The sequence below is a fragment of the Serinus canaria genome, chromosome 1, assembly GCF_022539315.1.
Source record: "Serinus canaria isolate serCan28SL12 chromosome 1, serCan2020, whole genome shotgun sequence".
NCBI classification, from domain to species: domain Eukaryota; kingdom Metazoa; phylum Chordata; class Aves; order Passeriformes; family Fringillidae; genus Serinus; species Serinus canaria.
The window spans coordinates 104348630-104373889 of NC_066313.1; the positions used below are offsets into that span (position 1 = coordinate 104348630).

The following is a 25260-nucleotide window of genomic DNA, read 5'->3' on the forward strand; positions in this document are numbered from 1 at the left end:
CACATAGAATCATGTCTCATTCTATCATTAATGTAATAATTTGCACATAAAGAAATTTTTTTGTATAATAATTAAAACGTTTTGTATAATAGTCTTTAACAACATTTTCTTAGATAAATGCTATTTCAATACATATGCATAGTGCAAAAAGGGATATTCTATCAAATATCAATCTATTGGTTTTTGAGGTGGCATAGCAAAAAAAACTTTTAATGTCAAGTTTTCAGCATTGACTTAAGAGCTGAAGAGCCAATTTTGTAGAATTCCTATGAATGGAAAGTGTCAGTGAATGTAACTATTGATAGATATAAAATGATTTTCATTATCAGATTAATGCTGTTCATTCTCAAAAGAATTGTCAAAGATTTTTCTGTGGTAATTCAATAAATTCTTGAAACTATGACTTTTTAATCTAAGGCTTTTTAATCTAAAGTTATTTGCTAACTCTTAAGTACTCATGCTGGAAAAAAGGTATATCCCATAAATCATAGCAATTTATGTAGCTTTACCAGTTAAAGGCTCAATGCAAGTGAGAGCTGGTGAAAATATTTTCATATTTTCAGTTTTACAAAAATGCTCAGAAATTAAATTACAATTCTATAAAGATGTGCTATGCTTAGTTAGAAGAAAGTATTGTTTGTGACAAAAAGAAGCAAAAAACCAATCATCAACAATAGGCCAAATACCAAAGAAAGCCATCAAAGAGAGCAAATTTTTACAGCTACTTACGCCTGTCGGTCTCTGTACATCTTGTTAAGTTTCTCCCATTCAAAATTAAGTTGAGTCAGCTTTTCTTGTATATTTGCTGCTTCCTTTGGTGTAACATTTTTCAAAGCCGGTGTCTTCTTATTGTTAATAATTTCTACATGACCTTGCAGTCTCCCCAGGCTATCCTTAATGCTCTGTAATATCAAGATTTTAAAAAATAAAAACAAAACATTGTTTTTATTAAAGAAATGTAATTGTTCATAAAAAAGAGAAATTGGTACAAAATGCTAATTAAACCATAACATTGATAATAGGACTAATTTTACAATGACCCGGTTTAATAATTGAATGTCCATCCTTTCTTTGAGGACTGAATGAAATAGATCTGAGGAAGTCAATGGTTGGAGGGGAAACAAAGTGCTACTTGCTCAAAAGTTCTGCATGTCAGTATTTACATTTCCTGACTTGACAAAATCGGTTGTAATTTTTTCACTAATTCAAGTTTTACACTGTATTTACTATTTAGTAAAATGTAAGACTTGAAGTCCTATGTAAACATGAAGACAATGCAAATAATTGCATACAAAACCACCCTGCAAAAACAAAGAAAAAATACTCTGGGTTCCCTAAGTTCCTAGAGCTCTAGCACTATAATGTGCTATTTGTTGGGGAGGGAGGGAAAGTACATTCCATAACATCCTCCATACGAATAATAATTTGAATTTTTAGGTCTTGAGAAACGTGACTTACATTTAGCAGACTAAATGAATATTTATAAATCAAAAGGGAATGGTAGATGTCTTGTCTCTGGAATGAGTCACAATAAGGAACATGTTTCCTCTTTGTCAGCAATCTATCATGTGGAGGGAAAGCTGGCTGGGTCTGTGTCATTACTCAACAAACCTCATTTGACTTTGCCAGAAAAATGTCTCACACTCCGTGTTCCTTACTCAGGTCTACTTAAATCTTTGTTTTACACACTCAGGGCATGGATAATTCAAATATTCAATGTTACTAATCTGAATGTAGGAAATATCAGATGATAAAAACATGAAATGCCTGTAAATATTCCAAGATATATCCCATTAATATAAAAGAGGCAGCATCTTCACAAAACCTTACCCTGAGTAAAAAATTGCACATTTAAAGAGCAGGAGAAAACGTAATTGAGATGTAATTGAAATGCCAGGACACACTTAAGCACCCAAGTGAAGTGACCTTCTTTTCAGTAGGTAGGAATATCAGCTCATCTGAGCCACACAAGAAGTCACTTTTTTTGTTCTACATGTTTGAGTAACCAAATGAAGATTAATATATGTGCCTATGTATATTTACATTTTAGGTTTTTTCAACCATGTAGATCAATTTTCTAAATATTAAAAATAGATGAAACGTATCCAAGCACTTCAGAATTGGTAAGTGATATATCTCTTATGTTTAAAATTAGTGGGCTATGAAAAAGGTACCAGATTTCTAAGTCAGAATTTTGCTTTTTTTTTAAGTAGAGCTGCTACAGAAAGAACAAGATGATACAGCTGATGTGCTGTAAAGGAGAATAAGAATGTCCATGAGAAAAAAAAAATAAAAGAGAAGCCATGTATATTTATGTATGTACAAATATACTCAGGTATCTCAAACAAATTCAACATCTATCTTTCATTTTGAAGAGAATGATCTGCAAGCAGTTATCAACAATGCCTTGGGAGATTTTGTAACATAGTTAACAGAATCAAACAAAGCTAATTTTTTAGAAAAAAAGGATAACAGAAAAATCATTAACAGCTGAAGTGACAGTAGCCTTTGGGGACTGATCCATCTCACTGCTCTTAAAAGAGGAATCCAAGTGCTAGAGATTCAAGGCCAGTTCATTTTCACTACCTAGAATTTGTTTTTATCTGCCAGAGAAAGACAACTTCCTGTAAAAATTCAGTTCCATGGCTATTTGTGCACAAATCTGTCACCAAGCACAGTGTTACTGACAGATCTATTTGGAGAGTGCATGTGAGCACACTCAGCTCTAAGTTATGGTTAATTGGGTTCTATTGAGCTGTAGCAGAAAATCACTCTGAATTTCACATTACTGATTATACTTGATAAGAATCACTTAGTACACATCACATATATATTCCAATGTGTAAAATTAAAATGCTTTTTTTGATATACCAAAAGTTTGCAGAATGATGATTTATAATTATATGTATAGCAGATTCATTACAATATTTCATGCTTTTTGTACTAACATGAAACTCAGTAACAGCGCAGTTGTTAGTAATCATGGATGGCTGGAAAAATTCCACAAATTAATTACAATTTAAAAATCTGTATAGAATTATGAGTTACACTATCTAGTATGGGCATGACTGGTTTCATAAACCATTCTGAAAGGGACTCTCGCTGCCAGAATCCTGGATGAGTGATGTGTCCAATGAATTCCTATATTCTGAAATACGACACAGTAGAAAACAGTGAAAAAAACCTGCTCTATCTGTCAGTAGATGAAGGATTACCAAAGGAAAAAAGAAGAGAAAAGATGAATCAGAGCATTAAAATACCTACATTTAAAAAACAACAGGGAAACCAACCCAATTTTCAATGAACTAAATAAAATCCATATGGGAAATACAGAAGAAGATGAACTAGAAGCAGAATTGTTAGAGAGATTATGCATGATATATATTTATCTTACATATATAAGAAATCTCTTCCTCAGAGCCAGATGGCTTTCCATATTAAAACTATGACATCATTAAAAAATACGATAGCTAAGTGTATAATCATATTCTACAATAAGATGTTCCTGCCAAAATTAAGAATATTTTAAAAAATAATAAAAAAAGAGACACTAAAATCTACAGGCCCTACTGCAGATCTCCCGTAAAATTATGTAATGCAAGTAACCTCAGGAAATAAGTTTTGATTTTAAAGTTAATAGATTTAAAAAATGAATAGGCATAACTGTGCCATGTCTATGACAGTGATCCTTAAAAAATTCTACTAACAACAATTTCACGTGCAGTTATAAATTAGACTTCTTAAATTCCAGGTATACTCTTTCATTTTGATACACTTCTCCTATGTATTAGCAAAGATAAATATGGGTTAGTTTTATTCTCTGGTTAATCAGTATATTTATTACAGTGTATACATTTCCCACTTAATAATCTAGAGCTTGAACAAGTCAGGTAGCTTGTGTGAGATGATCATTACACAGGAAAATTTTGTCTTAGTATGAGCAACATGACCATATTAAGTAGAATATATGCAAATTTTTACAGTGATTTAACTTTTAGGAAACATTTGAAACATCAGTTGCAAGGAAGGATAATTTGCTAAAATCTGAGAGCATTTTAATCCTACATTTTTTCATGCAATTGAATCCATTGTAATCATAATCAATTCTACACAGGTAGCTCAAAGATTGTGAACTCCATCAACATGAACATCATCAGTAGCAGACAGAAATAATGTCTGTGCTTATAACAACAGTTGTTCTGTTTTGAGAGTATATCAGGCCAACTTTACTAACCCATCAATCTGTGAACCACAATTTTCTGTACAATCAACTAAAGTTTCATCTTTGACAGAACTGTAATATTTAAATTGTTTGTAAAGTACTGTCAGTACAGTGATAAAGAAAAGGTGAGGTACTGTTTGTAATAATACTTGAAAGAGCTTGTAATGCCATGATGAAAACATTGCAATGCTCACTTTATGAGATAAAGTGACAAGACTTGGTCTCTCTATCTGACTTTTCCACTCCCTAAAGCTTAAAATGAAGAGAAAAATCTGGTTTCAGCAGATACACTAAATGTGCTCATAAAAGTATTACAGTTTAGTAAATATTAAAAGCTACCAGATTTTTGCTGCAAAACCTCGTATTTTACTATTTCACATGACTTTGATATAAAAAGTCAGTGCTATGAAAATTGATATTAGCAATTTTTTATTTGTATTCAATATTTATCCTATTTGATAATAAGCAATGATGTTTAAGTCTTACTAAAAATATTTACTCTGGAGGAAATGTTCAAAGCTGTTACCACTGATTCATGTAAATATTTTTTTTCCTTTCATGGATTAATTAAAATGGATTCTTTTTGAATGAGAGAGAAAAAAAAATTGAAAGCTCAGTTTTAAAACACAGAGCTGTTCATGACAATTCTGTAATTTGATTCATGCAAATCTGTCAGAGAAAAAAAAATCAACGACAATTTAATTTCAAACCTTTCCCAACCAGCTGCTGAACAATTTATGCACTACTTTTCTATTTTTACTGCAGGATAATGACAATGATGGATGCTTTTCCTTGGAAATAAATATTCATTAAGCAGGCTCAGATCAAACCTATACCCTTCCAAAAGCCCACGAATGTGCAAGACCCATTTGCCTTTTCTAAGAGATTTATTTTGGAGGAAGATGGAACTGTGCCCACGAATGCATCTCATAACAATTTAATAGTTCAGTTAAATTAAACCTATGGTAGTACTTACTTGTAACCTCAGTAATCAATATTATTAAAGTTGGTGTCAACTCCAATAATACCAAATGTATGTGGGTGAACAACAGATTACTTAAGGATATAAATCAGTTGGAGCTAGCCCAAATGTAAAGCATTGAGAAAGAACTAAAAGGAAATAATTTCCCAGTAAACTTCCTGAGGTTTCTTCATCCTCTGTTTCTCCAGCCAATCTATTAGTGAAAAGAAGTTCATCAACAAGGATCAAGTAGGGGCTCATTACCCATGATTTACATAGTATATGACTTGGTTTTTGTTAGTTATTTTTGTTTGTTTTTTGTGCAAAAAAGATTGTTTAAAATAAAGAATGACAATTATATTGTCATGTCTTGTGCTTCAATACTCAGACTGACTTTAATTTACTGGTACTAAATCAGAAGTGGTAAAAGAAACAGCCTGCTGGTATTTGACATCTATTGATTGACATCCTATTTCCAGATCTGTGCTTCCTTTGATCCAACACTCCACTGTCATGCTTCACTACCCAACTCTACTGCCTGGCCAGTAGACATCCTAACTTTCACAAGCTGATAAGAATATTTGTATGTGTGCACACAAATGCTTAAAATATATAACTATGAATGCATAAGAATTATAAAGAGATGGGATTTTACAGAAGCTAACAGCAGTGTATGGATGTGGTTTTGTTACATATCTTCTGACACAGAAAGAAATATATGAGCTCCTGCAGAGGAAAATTCAGAGCATATAGCCAGAGCCACTGCCCTCATTCTCCCTCTAAGCTTCTTTCTTATAGCTGACTGCAGGCAAATTCCAGCCTCTTTAGGCTAATATTTACATATTTTTTAAAAAAATTCCTCTTCCTAAATAATAACAGAAAAAAGGAAATATAGTCTTCTCTTAATGCAGGATGACAATTTGGAATTGCTGTAATTATATACAGCACTTGAGCACAATTTTTTACAAGGCTTTCCTCACACAAACATTATTCTGCAAAAGCTGATAACTCATTCATCTACTTAGGCTTACAACTTTAATCTCATTCTCTTTTTATGTCAATTCTGTGTTGAAAAAATTCCACCAGTTTCAAAGGATTTCAGTGTTGCAAGCATTGAACAAACCAGGCAGTAATATTTCAAGCACTGAAGGAACTACACAGTAATATTTAAAGTCATACTAACAATACTGAATTTGCTTTTTCTTAACTACAATATCTATTTAGTGGATAATATTCCCTGTTTTGCTTACCAAACTGAAATAACTACACGGACTACAGACCCAATAAGACCTCAAGGTTTTTTGGTCTAACATGGTAGGCAACAGCTAAATTTTACTTGGTTTTGCTCCTGTGCAAATAGGAATAATTTTAGAAATCATACACTAAAATAAAATAGCAAGGATTGGGTGTTGACAGGGTTACTTAGCAATTACTTACGCTTACCAATTACACAATCACAAAATCACTTCACCACTAGGAGATGAGCTCATTTGGTCAGAGCATGATGCTAATAACACCAGGATTGTGGGTTCAGTCTCTGTGTGTGCTTAACAGTTGGACTTATGACCCTTATGGCTCCCTTTCAACTCAGAACATTTTGAGATTTAGATTAGAAAAGCTCTAAATCGAGTCCAGCCATTAACCCAGCACTTTCAAGTCCCTCAGTGAACCATGTCCCCAAGTGCTACATCTACACATATACATCTAGGTATATCTCCTAAATACCTCCAGGGATGGTAAATCAGCCCCTTCCCTGGGAGGCCTGCTCCAGTGCTTAAAAAACATTTCAGTGAAGAATTTTTTTTCCATTAGCCACATGCAAACAAACCTTTAACCACAAATTCTATCTTTAAATACATTTTGCCTCTCCATCCTTCCTCTCCCATTCAAGGACTTAATATGCAGATACTGTAACTCTCTTGTCCTCCAAATACAGGATAAACCAGCAAAAATAAATGAACACTTCAGAGTTTTTCATGTTTGACCCAAATGTGCCCCCAAATACAAACATCCATATATGCACACATCACAGAGGTGGGCTTAGCACTTGTAAAACAGATGCCTCAGAGTGAGCCCAAGCTGCCAACACAAAGAAGACCCAAAATGATGGAATCTAATCATTGCTAAGAAAATCCTTCCATCTTACCTTGAGACACTCTTCTTGTTTGAAGAGGTCCTCACAGTCCTTAGCCTGCAGAACAGGAGAATTAAGGCGCTCTTCCACTTCAGCCAAGGCTTGCAGAAGGTGAAGGATCTCTGCCAGGTACGTAGAAGGCACATGAGTGGTTTCCACAGTCCTAGTTTCAGTCATCACAAAAGTTGTATCTTCACGAACTGTTTGCTAGTACAGATATACAACAGAATGCCTCCTTTAGTTTCTTAACACAGACAAAATTAAAACAATGCATTTGCACTTCACAACCCAGAAACAAAAATATCAAAAGTAACTTCCAAGGACAAGAAATATCAGGTTTCTGACACAGATCACTCATGTTCCTGGTGTGTTTGAAATGGTGGGTACTGAAATTAATCCATGCAAGAGTGTGCAAGCTTTTCTTCTACTCTCCAATGAAATGCAGAGAAGAAATGCAAGAGTATGCTGAGATTATGGTGTTACTGAGATTTAGTGCTTGCCCTTTAATTTTGAATCACCACACCTCTTAAAAATCTGTCCTTCATTAAGAAATTTCATGCATGTCAAGTCTAAAATTATAAATAATTTCAAGGTATCAAGTAAAATAATGAATTATATGATAGACAGAATTCCTTAAATAAAATGCAAGATATAGGAAATATGCCAACTCTATATTTCCAACTATGCTAAAAATTTGCTCATTAATCTAGCAACTAAAATTTGGAAGTTTCTGATTTGAATGGTTTATAATGCATTCTTAATTCTAAAAGAAAACTCAGCAACACTCCTCTCCATGAAGTTAGATTTTCTTTTTCGGCTTTTTTTTCTTTTTTAATATGGAAAAACATGAATTAAACACCCTATTCTGGAAGCACATGCATACACCAAATGTAAAGAAATCCCAGAATGTTTTAGTTCCAAGAAAACACTTAATTGGTTGACGGCACATGAAAGCATACTGCCATATAAAGTGACAAAAAAGCGGCAGTCTATACAAATTCTCTATATTTCCCATTTGATGTGTAAAAGAATCATAGATAAAACTGTAATACTAAAAGTGTTCTTTGGAGCAGAGAGACCTCTGATTGCTTCTTTTTCACTAAACTTCAAGTACTAAATCACCTGCATCCCATTAAAAAAGGTATAGTTTAAGATATCAACTCTTTGTGGTTTCACAAGCGTAAATTTGTTCATGGATTCCTATTGTGGGACCAAGATCCTTTGTGTTTGATGTCTGTCTTCTCAAAAATATGAGCTTTAATTACTGTCGACCTCAATGAAGTGTACAAGTATTGGTAACGGTTCAAAAATTCTGTTATTTAGATTTGGAGCCATTTATGTAAAAGACAATTGATCAACGGTCCTGAATAAAACAATATCATTATTTAGCTGCCCATTATGCAAAAGAAAACAAATATAAGCACACACTACCTCAGCGAGGTGTCTCATTTTAATTCAGGACATATTTCTCTCTTCAGTTACCGAGCTGAGTCATCTGGTTCTTCAATTTTCTTTAGAGTCTTAAAATATGCATATACACACTCTAGAAGATGTATGCATATCACATACAAAGCCCATAAAGTTATCTGTAGACTTGTGTTATTCTGTTGCATTTCTTATGCAAATTTAATTGCTTTGCTTACACTTTTCTCACTAAATGACTTTCTCAGTACATCTGCTAACACTGAAACAACTCTAATTACCATATCACTGCTATAATTTTTATTATTTAAAATAAGTTGCTTTGAAAAATTGTGCTTGCCCCCCATATGTTTCATGAATCACAGGCCCTGCAAAAATAACAGTTTACTCTAGTAAACTCAAAGAAAGAGCTGTCCCATTTGATTAGAAAATGGGAGAATCTCAGCAGGCCACTGAGACCTGCATGCAGCAATATATATTTTAATTCTTCAAGACTAAACTGAGACACTTCTACATGCAGCAATGAATTTCAGACCCACATAAGGAATATTTTAACTACATTTGTATTTTTCTTTTTGACTCAGAGGACAGAATATTTCTACTCACAGTAATGAAAAGAGAATGCTAAGTGTGCAAAGGTTTCCACTCAAAAAGAGGTCACATGAATATGTGAAGCAGCATACAAAATACAATTAGTTTCTTTAGTTTTATGAGATTAGCCTATTCTTTTCAACCCAAATTCAGTCCAATAAATATATTCACACATATATGCACATGCATGTATTTAGATAGAATAAAATCTCTGTCTTTTTACTCTAAACTATTCCTAAAACTACAAAAAAGTCAAGCAGAAATGGGATGTGTAAGCACTTCATGGTTATCACACTTAATTATTTATAGTGGAAAAATCAGGTACTTTTCAATCATTGCTATGAAGAAAAATGAGATGCTTGCAACCATGTATTCACACTGCCCTCCCAGGAAATTTTAAATCTTTCTCATAGCTGGATGATTACTTGTGTAGTTCTATTGTTTATATTGTTAGTTAAACTGTAAAGCACTACAGTCAGAGAAAGAAATAAATAAACAAAAGGATAGATATATAAAAGTAAACACCTACCAAAAGCTGCCCTCATATTTGATACATTATTTTTAAAAAAGTCACGGTCAAAATAAATTCAATTCTTAATGGTATTTTTCAAAAGACTTGAAAATGTGATACTGCTTTAGAAATCAAGGATTAGGTATCTTTATTTTTATTGGGTTTTTCAACAGGTCACAGGAATCTCTTTCTTTCTATTTTTCCTGCATTGAAAGTATCATGATGGAATCCACAGCAGAAGCTGCCATCTTGCACCAAGGGATGGAGGGTAGGCAGGTGCAGAACTGACAACTTTATTCAGCAAAGAGAAGCATTTTTAGCTTGTCCCAATGTTCCCTGGAATTGCCTTATATTAGAATAAAACAGGACGAGTCTTTTCTTACATTCTGGATAAGCATTTCACTAGAAATTCAAAGCTGAAACTGAATTATATCCTAACACTGTTGTGAGAAAAAAAAAAACTTTACAAAAGCAGATCACAGCAGCTGGGAGCAACTACTACTAAAATAATATTAATTTAATACAGATATATGTAATTGATAATGCCAAAATGGCTCATCAGAACCATGCTAGGTTAAGATTTTATAAGGATTAAAATTAATAGAAAAGTGGAAATTAAAGATATAGATAACCTCTTAAGAATGGGTTTGGATAAGTTGAATCTGATAAAATGGTAGAATGTATTACAGTTACTTAAAAATACTTAAATTAGTATTTTAAAAAATATATAGTACAATATATATACGAAATACAAATAAACTGTTAAGTGATTGGGAAATGCTGGGGTAACTGACCATTTCCTGTATTACTATTTTTGTAGAATACAATTTTAGTGATTTTTTTTCCTTGATTGTCAGTGATTTAATGGTGTGCAAATTATTTTTTGTCTCTGAAAGAACAACTTCTTTTCTGTAAGATTCAAAATTTCATGCAATGCTTGATATAGAGCATTATCATGTTTCGAATAATAAACTGAATTTTCTTCGCCCTCATTACATAATCTCAATAAGGGGCACAATCCTTCCATACACGACTCCACCTAAACTCATTTTATTGATAGTTACCATGCTGCACCAGCTGCAACAAAACTGCAAGAAACAAACTCATGATCTCACCCTTAAAGAGAAGGCCAATAAGCAAAACCAAAACAAACCAGCCAAACAAAATGACAACAAAAACTCAACAAAAGAAGTACCAGAATAATGCAGATTTTGCTAAGAAGTTCACATACCTTCCCCACAGAAATCTTTGTGATCGTTACTGCCTACACCTAACATGGTGGTGGCATCAGAGCTACCTACTCTTGGAGAATGCTCCTGATTTCCATTTACCAGTGGAAAATTTGTTGTTGAAGCACCTTTCACCAATCTCAGTGTATCCATTTCCTTTCCTCTTTTTGCAGAGGGAATAATCCCAACATCACTTCTGCTGTTCAAGAGTTTACACTCAGAAAGCCTCCAACTTTCTTGTGTCACATCTTAACAACCGTTTCATTTTTGGGTGCCTACTCATGGTAGAGCCCAGACCTTAGTGTCTGTGCTTTTGATTTATTGACTTCACACAAACATGGGAAGAATAAAGCTGCAAAACATTCCCATCTGCATTGTTATACCTCAACACTGCTCCTGGCAGCCCCCTGATGAGAGGTTCAAGGAAAACAAACAAATGTGCCTACTCCCAAAGTGAAATAACACTTGAGAAAGTATTCCTTGCAAGCAGATGTATATGAGTGTAAAAAAGTCAGTGACATCTGCAGAATAAATGTGGTGTGCTACACACACGAAAAAGAATGGAGCAGACAAGACAAACCTTCTGGACAAAGGCATTGATACCTGAGAGAGTCCAAAAAACTTGTGAATTACATAGTATCTGCTAGCCTATGTCCACCATAAATATATCAAATAAAGAATTAGACAAACAAAAGTATGGTAAAATGCTATCAGAGGTCAATATCCACTATAAAGTACATATTTATAAAAAAGCTTTTATTCACCCATTCCTATGCCAGGTGTGAGTGGTGAGGTCAGTAAACATTCAGAGAAATTTATTCTGCCCTCAGTGTTGCTAGCATATCTTACCTGTTAATGTGCATATAAGTAGAAAGACCAAAACTATACTGATTATATGGAATTTTCACTATGAGGTTGGATGGCTGTGGTCAATCACAAATGAGTTATTAGCACAAAAAGAAGCATCTCTTTTAAGTACAGAGACAACTAAATCCTCGATAAAGGATTAAAAATTTATAAATTCCTTCTGTAATTTTATGAAGACAAGACCTTAAAGGACACTTGGAAACAATAAAATTTCTTTAAAATATTGAGGGAAAATAATAAATAATATTTTTACGTAAGAACATAAATATTGTCTCATGTATATGATTTGTTTTTCTCATGTTGCTGAGTGGTTGCAGTCCACAAAATCCTTCATATTGCAACACTTAAACCATATAGTTTAATGCTTGTCTCTGATTTCATCAGTCACTTATATAAAAAAAGAGACTTTAAAAATAGACATTACTATTTTCAGTACTGCTCTTGGACAGAGAGTGCTTTATGCCTTCACAACACATCTCTGCTAAGGCTTACCTTACTCGAGAAATGTTGCTTTTACAGTTTTTCTTCTGTGATCAAATGACTCTGCCTAATCTATACATCAAATGAAATAAAGCCAGAGAAAATGAAGCTATTCCTAACAAAGGCATTAATTAGACAACATTTCAGTAAATTTTACATTCTAGAAGTAACAATAGAAAATTGCAAGCTTTAATCTTGAAAACTATCTGTCAACAGGCATCAACCAGCCTGAAGTTAATTCTGTTTAAGTTCCCTTCATAATTTGATTGAAATGTGAAAGTTTTCTCCATAAGAAAATGTCTCTTTCCTGGATGTATAGGCCTCAATTGTGGGATATCTCCCAATACCTCAGACAGTTCTGCTACACTCTGATGAGTGCATTATTTTCCTATTTAGATGTGGCAGAGGACAGGTGAAGAGAAGAAGAAAAATACAAAAGCTGTAGCAATTAATTTAAAAAAGAAAATCAAGAATATTCGTAGTTGGAACTTTGTTGTGGGAGGTTTTTTTTTTGTGTGTGTGTTTTTTTATTGTTTCATTATTTTTGGCTGTTTTTGGTTTTTGGTTTTTTGAAAGTATAGTTTAAAATCTATGACAAAGCATTTTGATACTGCAGCCAGTCCTTTGTGCTCCTCACACCCTCATGCATTTGGAGCCCACCAAGATATCAAATATACTTGGTCAAGTATATATGTATAAAATATATGCCCCTTTCCCACTTGCAAAACAATGCTTTTGTTTTATTCCAGCTTAGATAATTGATTGTAGATGGAACTCTCCTTAAACTGAGGTACAGCTATACACTGAACCTAAAAGCAGCTTATTTGAAAACCTATCCAGTTGTCCTTACTAAAGACCTGCTAACTTGTACAGAAATAAGGGACTAAGATGGTTCAGAAATTCCAGCAGTTTTGCTGTTAATTATAAACCAGATAACTTCCACTAGTACCTACTTGCTAATCAAAGAGAAAAATAAATTAATTTCAACTATGATGAGACTGGGGCAGAAGACTCTCATACAATTCATTATATGTGATATAAGTAATTAATTTTTAAAACACCAAAAAAGAAAAATCTTATGGAAAAAAAAAAGAAAAATCTTAGAAAAATCTGTGTCTTAAATGACATCTGCAATGTTACTGTGTCCTGAACAAAAACAAAACAGAGTAACATGATGGCATTATTGACTAATTGGAACTACTGGGCTATTGAAAACGTCTCTTGTTCTAAATAAATTATCCATAAATCCTAATTGATTCTGATAATGATGGCATATCTCAATATTAATAAATGCAGCAGAGCAAAACCGACAAAGACATCCGTGTCTGTCATGTAACTTTAAACAGAAATTTATAACATTATAAAAAGAATTATTAAATCCATTAAAGAGTGGTATCATAAGTATTTACCAAACACTGCTCAGACCTTGCACACTCAGTAGGATTTTGGGGGGAGAGAGCACCAATGAGCCAAGAGAGATAGCCACTATCAGTCTTAGAAATCACATAATAAGCAAATGCTTACATTACATTTTGTAAAGAGAAAAATCAGAACACTGAAAAATCTACATCCTAGACTGATTTTCAACAAGTATTTTAAAATGCTGCTTAGTATTTTTAAGGGTTTAACTGGAAATACTTTTTTAATTGATTTATATGTGTTACCTTTTTTAATTGATTTATATGTGTTACCTTCCAGTAGACAAAACATATTTGAAAGTTTTTATATGCTAACTATAGAATACATTAGTTCAGAGAAGTTAGCCATTTCTTGGATTGATCTTGTAATTTTTCACACCAAAAAGACACACAGACACTATACATGTCATGCTTCAGTAAATGTCTATTTCACAGTTCAGAAAATTAACTCTTGTACACAGTCCTACATCTCAGCAGCTATAATGCCCATTTGTGACACACTCTATTGACTTTGTTAAACCAATATCATAAACTCAGCTACATAGAAGGAAATATAATTCCAAAAGAATAAAAGGAATTTCAAATTATTTTTCCTCAAAATAGAATTCCACAATCATGTTTCTTGGACAGTGATAAGCTATAGAGGTGACACAGAGTGTCAGAACTAGTTTCACACAACTGGCTGGAAGTCAGCCTAATTAAGAACAGATTTTGGTCAATGCCAACTTATTTAATGGCTGATTTAGTAAGACTACAGAAGTACCAATCTTAGACAGCATTTATGTTGCCTAAGAGCATGAAGCTTTAGGGCTGTCTTGAGTGTGCATGTGTAACCACTGAGTGATCACCAAGAACCAATTAATGATAAAGTTCAGATGTGTTAGAATACAAACTGCTGATATCTGAATTGATTAGACCATTTTGGAATTGACTGCTGATGTGTGATGTTGCCTTTCCAGATATTTATGCCAGCTACATCTGTTAGACAATGTAAAGATAATTCAGGAAATAAAGTAAAAATAATATTGAAGTACCACATCCATCATGAATGCAAACAGCTCCAAAGAGCAAAGTCCTAAACCCTAAATCTTTACATGTTCCAGAAATATTAAAAAGTGTTACCTAATTATTTTCCATCTTTAATCTACACCTATAGAGATATACCACAGAGATACATAAGAACAATTATGTCACTAAGGCTGATTATTTTACTTCAGGAGAAAAATTTGTTTCTTTAAATGATGTGAAAAAAAAGTTGCTGATCATCCAGCAGTTCAGAAAGCTAACTAAACATGCTGAAATAGAAAATTCAGCACTCACACTGTACATCTTTAAATTTGCTTCCTTCCCTAGCTTTGTGTGTGTTCTCAGATGCATCCATAGAAAACAACAAAACACAACAAAAAAACCCCAAAGCCATGCAAACAACAACAACAACAAAAAACCCTAAACAAAACAAAAACCCTCAGCAAACCAAAACAAACCTTCCAGCCATGAGTGATGTCGACATTCTGAATTGTAGACAAGAGATGAACAACATATCTCTAAAAAATACTGTCTCTTAGGGCCAGATCACTCTGCAGAAGGTATTTTCCCTTATTATTTAATGTAATAATAGTGCCAAGTAATTTTTGACACCAAAATCCCAGCATGTAATTTATTGCACTAATAAATCATAATAAACTAAAACAGAGAAAATGAGATGGTAATTAGCTGCCTTGTTTTCCAAATAACTGGGTAATTATAAAGAAGATAATATTATAGTTGCATAATGCTCAGTTTGGTCTGAAAGCAGGGACCACTGGGTTCTATGTTGTACGTGATTTTTTAACCAAAGACTTGACCTGGTTTCCATCTCAACCATTCTGTGAGCAGTGAGAAAAGCCTGTGGCATGGCTAAGAGCACATTTGTATAACTATATAATTTAAACAAAAATTTATAAGCCAGCTTTACTCCATATTGCAACAAGACTTTTCACTCCTATGTGACAAGGTAAAGATATCAAGTTTCACTTTTAAACTTGAGAATGCAATAGATCACTTAAGTTTATAATATATAATGAAAAATGGCCAAGAAAAATCTTTTCTGTGAAGTTCTGTCACTCACAATATGGGATCTTAGAGCTTAATTGTACAGCTAAAATACCATAGCTTTGAAATTATGAGAGTGAATACTGTACAGAATTAACAGATAAGTTATGAGGGAAGAAATATATTCTTTAGAAAAACTCAAAATAGCACAGTAAACTTGTCCACTTATACAAAAAAGGCTATGGAATGTCTTCATTTAAATTACTGCAACACTGCATGCATTCATTTTAGACAGAAAGGTAAAGTGCATTGTAAAATGCATCTACAAAGTTAGCTCTTCTTGAACTATATCAAAGACAATATCCATCTTCAGTTGATATTGTCCCATTTTTCTCATACCTTATCTTAAATCAGACAGAAAATTAAAGGATTTTGAAGACACCTAAACTATTTGGAATACATTTTTTAATAAGAATTTCCAGGTTGATAGATACTGGAAAATAGGTGTAAACCTTCACCTGAGATTCTCTTCCCAAAATTCCTCATTCATCCTCATCCTTTTTGCAGACCACACTCAAAAAGTCCAGTCTTTAGCTATGCTGTGTAAAGTTATTTGTTCAAAAAAGGTGCCACTGCCAATGTCAGAAAGTTAAATGGTGTCCCAGCATCACCTCTGTCCCATTCTTAAGAGACCCAAAGTGCACAGGTGAATTGGATACTAATCCATCACTGTACAGTTCTTCTGTCCAGCAGGTGTTTTCCTGTTTTTCTAATGTCTTTTCTCTCTTTTATTTCTCTCTCTCCACTCATTCTAGAAATAATGAAGCATTAGTTTGCCCCTTCTTCTCGTAACCAACTGCTTGTTTATTTAACCCAAGACACGTTTGAGAAAGGATAAGAGAAGAAAACCACTTTATTCCATCATCAGTGTTTGGGAAAACAGTGGAAAACAACAACTGAAAACAATGGTAGCACGTCACCATTGAACTGTCCATGTTATTTTGATGCAGACAGATAATCAGGACACTGAGTCCTGTGCTTATCTAACCGTGATATATTTATTTAAATTAATGTTTCATTTACAGTTTAGAAAATATCTTGATATACAAAATTATTTTAATGGCAAAAACGAATGCTTAAATTTTATTAAATTACCTAAATAGAGCTGCACAGGGAAATATTAACTGAAAATTGCAATATGCTCTTAAAGACTGAAAGTAAACAAAGTCTTGAATTTCAAATGTAAATTTAATCTGGTTCCAGGAGTTGATAACATATTCTCTCACCTGAAATGATTATCCAGTTAGGAGACAGGCATTTTGAATTTCTGAATGCTTTAAATGATCTTAAAGAGAATACTGACTTTTATTTGGAAAAATGAAGTACTAAAGGTGCTGGTATTTTGTCCTTGGTGTAGGTAACTATCAAACTTCTCAGACTAAACCACTTACCTTATAAAAATAAATATAAGTTTCGTATAACTATATTCCTTATTCATTCTTGACCGTAACATAGTCTAAGTGGTATGGAAAAGATACTTTCTCCTGTTGTTTATCATTTGATCAATTCTGTATGGCCAAAATCCAGGCCCAAATATTTCAGGAGTAAAATGATCATAAATTTCAATAGAATGTTTGTGCGCGTCACCAATAAAATTGCTGAAATTGGTAAGCTTATTTTTTTGCTTTTGTATACAATAGTAGACACATAATTTTGATAGATTGCAAGAGATTCTCTTGTCCTAAAGATACTCTGTCTTATAATTTCCAGCATGCATAGCTCAGCCAAGAGAGGAAAGTTGAAAGACCATAATCTATAATAGTAGAGAGAATGTTGAGCATCTTGATAAAATATGGTAATAGGACATATAGGAAATAAGAATTTAAAGTGTAGGCTTGCACCTGTGTTCATCTAGAAAATGCTCTCTAATGAAAAAGGCTTTCAGCACTCTACCCCCAGAGTAATTTCAGTCAGCTCAGGAAAGTCTACACTGAGCCATGACACAAATATACTCATGGACTGTTGAAATGATCACATTTGAAAAAAATTCTAGAAAACAGACATTAGGATACTTTAATTAAACTTAATCAACATATTGATAACTAAATTTGATCCTTACTTGAATGAAACAATCGAAATCTACCCTTTTCTTTACAATGGATAACTATTTCCACCACTGTGGAAGAGGGTTAAACTGATTCAGAAAAAAACAGTATAAATGAAGATTGATGTTTAGTCTGTAGCAAGGGGATATGACAGCTTTTCTGAAGATACTGTGTGAGTGCCAAGGGTTAATGATATCTGATTTTGCAGAGGTGCTTTAGAAGTAATTGTCCCTTAACCTCTCTAATTGTTCTTTTTTACTGATTTTTTTTTTAATACATGCAATTTTAATACTCAAAAATTGCATAATGTTTTAGGATTAAACTTTACAGGCTTGTTTTTTCAAAGAGTATCCTAAACTATCATGGATTTCAGTTGGATTTAGTAGTTAATCATAATTTTTAAATATTATAGTGATATATTTCACTAATTTTTAAAATTTATTCAGATTTCACCACTGGTGTTACTACCAACTGATTTTCTGCCCACTGCTTATTCTGCCACATATTAATAAAGACAACAAGGTGTGAGAGAAAAACATTTAAGGCAACAAGAACTCTGCAATTTTTTTTTCACTCAATGTGATTTCCGGTTGTGTGCAGTTGCATTTATGTATTTGTGTATCATGTTAAATCTGTAAATGCATTAAACCCAACTTTTTACTTATAGAATGTCATATGTTACTTGCTGAAAAATTTCATAGAGGATCACACTATACCAAACTGATTAATATCTCAAAAATTAATTAAAAAAATTAAACAGAATATGCATGTTTGAGGTGATATAAATATAATATACTCTACTCTCAAAGGTGGTGACAGGAAATTCCTTTTCCTAAATGTACACCAATGTATATTTGTCAATTTGCTTTTGGATATTGGCTGCTATGTATTTGTGAGACACGGGATTTAACAAGGATCCACCATTCTAGAAAGAATAAATCCTTCGATGATCATCGTTCCTATATCCTTCTGACAGGTCTGCCCAACAAGTACTGGGGAAAAGTAAAATCCAGGGGAGCATGATAATTCTAATTTCACACTTTGATATCAAAAATATGTTAGCTCCAACAAAATGTAAGAAATGCAAATCTGTCATTAAGCAACATAATTAAAGGTTTTCTTCAGTGCAGTCTTGCTATGTTTGTTCAATGAAGTGTAATGAATTGCAAGATACACAGTAAAACTAAACCCTCACTGATTTATAACAGCTTTCAGTTGCTACATAACTATTATGGAATACATCATAAATTATAAATAAATGCAGCATTTTTCTATTTCTTTTGCTTTAAAGAAAAAATCAATTTTGTATTTTTATTGTATGGCTTTATTCAGTTGTTGGTTAACATAGAAAATCTCGGTGGAAGTTATTTTTGATGGTATATGCATGTGTTCAAGTGAATAGTTTGAATTTTCATTTTTCTTTTGTATTTTAAAGTCTTGCACAAACAACTAATGCATCCTCACAACATCCCTGTGAGGTAGGTAGTTAAGCTGTTTAAGAAAAAGAAAAAAACCTTGAGAAATTTCCTCTGTTTCACTAATTCAGCAAAGTCAAAACATTAACAATAACAAGGCCATTGCACTTCTCACTGATTTGGGTCATGAAGATTTACTGCCTCTCTCATGTCTCAGTAGCTTCTGTATAAATTCTAAAATTTTTCATATGAATATCACCTTAGTCCTTGTCAACAGAGTGAGATATTTTTCATGTGAAATGAGAAGGATACAGTAATTGTCCTGTGTACATGTAAATTTCATTGAATGATGTCATTCCCTAGAGAAATAGTAAGAAGTAGACTTCTTGCATGAAATATTTAATATTTAAAAATGTAACCTTTCAAGGTTATAAATACAGTATATAATTATATATTTTAAGAATAAAAACATGTAATGGTTACATGAATTTAAAAAGTTGGTGAGTGTTTTCATCTGAGCAATTCAAAAACATGCTGATGCACATCTACCTTACATATTTGAATAAAAAATATGCTAAAATAAAGTTTATTGATCTGCTAGTAAAATTTTATAATGGATATATTCATCCCCTGTCATGGTAGGTGGTGGGTGACATAAAAAGCACAGCGACAGCAGAATGTTTTATATAAATTGCATGCACAATCTGATTCCTTACTTGATTATCAAAGGAACAAATATATTCATTAAAAAAAGCCAACTCATTTACAAGACAAAGTGACTCTCGCTCTAGCTCCATGTCAATATAAACAATTTGCAACTGATTACATCCATCAAGTTTAATATAAACCATCGTAATCTGAATAGTGTAATCAGATGGAACAAGATTTAATAACATACAAACCAAAGTTAATGTTTCTCTGATTGCTTCCATTAACTGCATAACTATCCAAAGTATTAGTTTTACATATACATTATGTAACTCAGTATTAGAAAAGTTAAAAATACACAATATAGTACATTATATAGAGAGCTATATTTATCAAAAGTTTATACATATTGCTGGTTTTTGAAATTTTTTTCCTTTTTAAAACATAGTTTATCATATATCAATTAAAAAAGAACACTTCACATATTTAAATTGTCATAATCCTATCAGTATGTTCTCTCTGCAATCTAGGTGCATTTAAAAATAAATAAATAAGATTGTAGTTTGATGAAACACTCCTTTACCACTAGCACTAAGATTACAGAGAGCACATAAAGCAGCAACTTCCTTAAAAGCAAATATTATCTTTCTTCATATAAAATCAAAAACCCAGAATACAATGTGCAGAGTAGTAAGAATTGCAAGGAAAAACTCATTTGAGTGCAAAAGCAACCTCTGGTAAACTTCAAAATGGGTAACACTCAATACATATCTTGTTTTAAAGCTGGAATACTGACAGTTTATTTCTCTTTTATTTACCCAGTTATTGCAGCATGTATAAACCAGTAAGAATAATTGTATTTTATATACAACTAAACAACTCAAATTCAGAAGACATGAAGATGGTTTGTAAAATTATGTTTTCATCCTGTCAAATTTAAAGTTACATTTTCTAACAAAAACTTGTTTGAGAGTTCAAGCAGAACTCTGAAGAAAGGATATCTATATATAGAGTCATAAAAATTTTTCCAATCACTTCCTAAAGTGAGTATAACATGCTATGGACAAATAAAAAAACCAATTAAAATTGGCATGGGATGGGTAGTTTGGAAAAGACAACTTTTGTGTTTTTCATGTTCAGTGAAAAAAATAGATGCATGGCAAACTAACATTTTAAAACTGATAAATGTTATGGAAAAATAATGAGGCAACAGAAATAAACACAAATTTTTCATTGCTGAGTTTTTTGTAGATGACTGATTTAAGTTAAGGGCAATTTTAAGACCAAAGCAGATCACTATTGTATCAGAGTATATGAAGCTTCCCCCAGTTGCACACAATAGGGCTTTTCTTATTATTATCTGAAGAGTTGACACTGACCCTGATGCTCTCATTGTTAGTAGGATGCTGTTAGTAGTAGCAGTTGCAAACATATGGGTTTGCCAGTAACAACTCACAATTTGTGCATAGTTGAGTCTTCGAAACTGAGCAAATTTGCTCTCAAAATCTTGCCAGCGCTTGCTGAGCTGTATCAGGGTTGGCTCCACTGCTTTTGCAGCCCCATCCTTAGACAGGCGTTCAGCCTGCCTGTGCACCGCATTCAGATCTTCCTTCTTCTTCTCCAATTCTCCACCAATCTCCTAGTGAGCAAAACCAATACAGGGCCCAGGACAGTTAGCTAACTAGATCAATCAACTTCAAATTAGCAAAATACTTCCGTCAGAAAATCCATTTCCATTTTATTGTCACAAGTAAAATTTACAGCTTATTTTCATATTATTCATGTCTTATTTTACATTTAAGCAAAATAAAAATAACTGAAATTGAAGAACCTTCTTGGGATGGGCTGTAGAGATCCTAAGAGCTACTGCACTCTGAAACTGCTAGCAGAGGCCAACAGCTCCCATGTTCAGATTCTTGCTAGTACACTGGGATGGGCAATTGGAGAAATTACTTTCTCAGTAAGGGTCAGCATATTCAGGACAAATAGTGTTTGAACAGCTTACAAATATACTATTAGGGTCTTTAATGTACTAGCTAACTTCTATTTTACTCCGTGGGAAACTCAACAGAGAATGAAGCAAAGAAAGACGATGTAAAATAAACCAGGAAAACCTTTGACAGCATGTAAATAAATCTATAGAGTTTGACAGTGACATATGAACATGTTCTGATGAAAATGAATGTGCTAACATGAGATAGAGGTCATCCATATACTGGTAAGTCATTTGTTCATCTGGAACAAAGATACATAAAATCAATTACAATTTTTACTAGAAAACATTTGATACTTCTTAATACATTGCGCACTTTCTGTATTATTGACAAAACATTATATTTAGTGTGTTTCAAATTACTTATATATCATTCTGTATAGGAAACAAATAGAAAATATAATACAACAAAGAAATGTCACTTTGAACACAGATAATTAGGGTTTGCTTTACTATAAACAGAAATAAAGAACTGAACATATAATTTTCTGTAGCTATAAGGTAGGATTGTTTGTTGCATTTGCTGTCTGTTCTACAGATAAACTATCACTCCAAAAGATCTATCATTGCCAACCCAAAACAACATTACCTTTAGCTTCTGCTCATCTCTGTGGTCTGGCAGACCGGCTAACTTTTTCTCAATGTCATCCAGCCATGTCATTAGGTCATCAGCCTGCCTCTTGTACTGATACCATTGATGAGAAATCTCTAAAGCCTTTTTTCTTCTTTGAGCTCTCAAGTCCTGTTCACAGTGCAGACATTATTAGAACATGAATTAAAGGCTTATAAATATGAACTGGCATGTGTGAACACTGAAGGGGAAAAAAGTGTACAAGGCTGCTAATTTTTTAATTAAATGTTGATATTTAAAGCAAGTATATGAGTAACTAAACATATTTGCATCAGTTTAACAAATTTTTTTTGTTTGTTTAAAAGGAGGTTACCTATTTCAGTGTTGTTCACATGTTGAATAAACCACTGAGACAGTCACCAATACTCAGAGAAGTTAAGACTCTTACATAAATGTCAGTATTTTATATAAAACACTTCTGCTCAGAATACTTACTGGACAGATGGAGACACAGCCCCCTTAGTATCTAGCCAAAAGTAGGACTTCTGTATTTTGTGGACTCCTGTGAATTTCTAGCCTGCATGAAAACTCTGTAGCTATTCAAATGAAAATCACTGCAATGCAGAAAAGTTTGCAAAGACAGGTTTTCTTTATCTAAATTAAATACCACATACATAACAAATGTCTTGTGTTTATAACTCTGCTTTAAAAAGGATTAAAACTTTTCTTTGGCAGGAAGGTATAAAATGTTTGGTTTTTTCCCTTAGAAATGTTGTTAAATATAGATTTGCTTTAACTACTTAACTTCACTCTTGCAGAATTCAGAAAATATTTTAATTACTATAATTTCTTATTGGAAGTAAATTTAAAAATTACTGGTATATTTTATATAAAAATACTCAGATTAATTTGCCTGAACCATTCTTGAATTTTTTTCACCAGGGTGAATGCCTTGACTGAGTCACCCAAAGGAAAATCTATCACTATACCATAAAAAACAGCCAAGGAGGATCTGCTCAACAGCACAGTGCAATAAACACTGTTCTTGTTTCTCCAACACAAAAATTATGAATTGCTTCCATTTAGCTGGAACAGTCAAAGATACACCCAATAGATTTCAAGCTTCTTTTAAATGTGGACGAAACCACAGTATATCCTAGCTATCCTTCTCCTGAATTCACGCAGAGTTGCAAAATTTTAAGATTTAGAATTAATTCCGCTGGAAAGGAAAGAGCATGCATAAAAATAAGTAACAAGAAAAGGTAAATGTGCCATGTCCTTCAAACCAAAGATAACTTAATCCAAATTATCCAAAGAAAGAAAGATTCTGCTTGATGACAACATAAAAATTCTCCTGCAGTAGCCAGTGCCCACAGCTCCAGGTAGGTGATCAAGGTGACTCTCTAATTGTAAGATTCTATCTTTCATCACTTTTATTTTTTATAGAAAGATGACACTTCCAGTTATATCTGTTAGCTGAAAACACATAATGTGCATTTCTAGGAACATTATCACAGTTTTACTTCTTGGATTGTTTCAACTCAGAATTTCCATATGCAACTTTGGGTTTCAGCATCTCAGCTCCTATGTCTATTGGTATTACCACCCATCCTATTCTAGATAGGCTGGAGCCACTCTTCAAACAGGAGTGTAAGTATTTTACTGAAGGAGGAAGAACTTATTCATGGCCAGAATTGTGTTATTTAACTGAGAATGTAAGTTTGCAGGATCTGATTCTAACTAAGGTCTTGACTGCTGTTGAAGAACTATAAAACATACATAATATGTTAAAAAAGGAATTATCAAAGAAATCAGTGCTGTCCAGCTGGCATTCACACAGTTGAAATGCTGAGGATAAGACAATGCTCCTCAAGTGGAGATTGTAAAATGCCTTTTGCAAGGCATCAAAAGAACTGTATTAAAAAATACATCTATAGCAAAATAGTTTCAAATTACTCATCTCTAAATAGTAAAGACAATTCATTTAGCAAAAAGATGCCCTGAAATGAAAAAAAGGGTTTAACAGCATGTGCTTATAACTGTAGCTCCTGTACCTTGAGGGCATTATGTTTAGTCCGCAACAGCTGTTGTTTTTTCTTTATTTCCTCACGTTTCTTCTCATCTGTGACTCCCTTTTGAAGTCTGTCACCCCTTTGCAGCAATTCTTTTACTGTGCTCTCATCCTCTTCACTCTGATTTGAAAAAAATAACCAATATAATGTGCATTTTAATCACAATATAACCAACAAAATAACCATATAATGTGCATTACTTAGGTACTTGTAGATACAGACCATGCTAAAGTAATCATGTAACAGACTTGCAGCTGTATACTGATGGTCAAGTAACTTTTACTTGCTTTCTGCAATATACATAGAGAGATAAAAGTAAGAGCACCTACAAATCTACAGATTTTTGGTATTAGCTCTTATGCAGCATCCAGGACAACAGCATAAAAACACAGGCAAAAACTTGAAATTCAAAAACGTGAACTTCTTTTCAAACAAAAAGAATAGATATATGTAAAATATTCTAAATCACTGGCAGCAGAGATTGAAATTGCCAGTGTGCTGGCAGACCACACAATTACTGACCATTCTGTGTATCATCACATTGAAAGTCAGCAATTCTGATAGGGAAAATACTGTCACTAAGCATTTTT

At 33.0% G+C, this 25260-nt stretch overlaps 1 protein-coding gene across 6 annotated transcripts in view; it reads right to left on the bottom strand.

The window, feature by feature from the left end:
* DMD (dystrophin) overlaps window positions 1-25260 on the bottom strand; it is a 971087-nt gene that overhangs the window by 565505 nt on the left and 380322 nt on the right. For all 6 annotated transcript variants that reach the window (XM_050969735.1, XM_050969772.1, XM_050969742.1 and 3 more), the window contains 5 exons: window positions 24653-24790; window positions 22617-22769; window positions 21491-21673; window positions 7330-7524; window positions 730-902 (listed from right to left, as the gene is read on the bottom strand). In XM_050969735.1, coding sequence (XP_050825692.1) covers window positions 730-902; window positions 7330-7524; window positions 21491-21673; window positions 22617-22769; window positions 24653-24790 — 842 coding nt within the window. The remainder of the gene's footprint in view (window positions 1-729; window positions 903-7329; window positions 7525-21490; window positions 21674-22616; window positions 22770-24652; window positions 24791-25260) is intronic.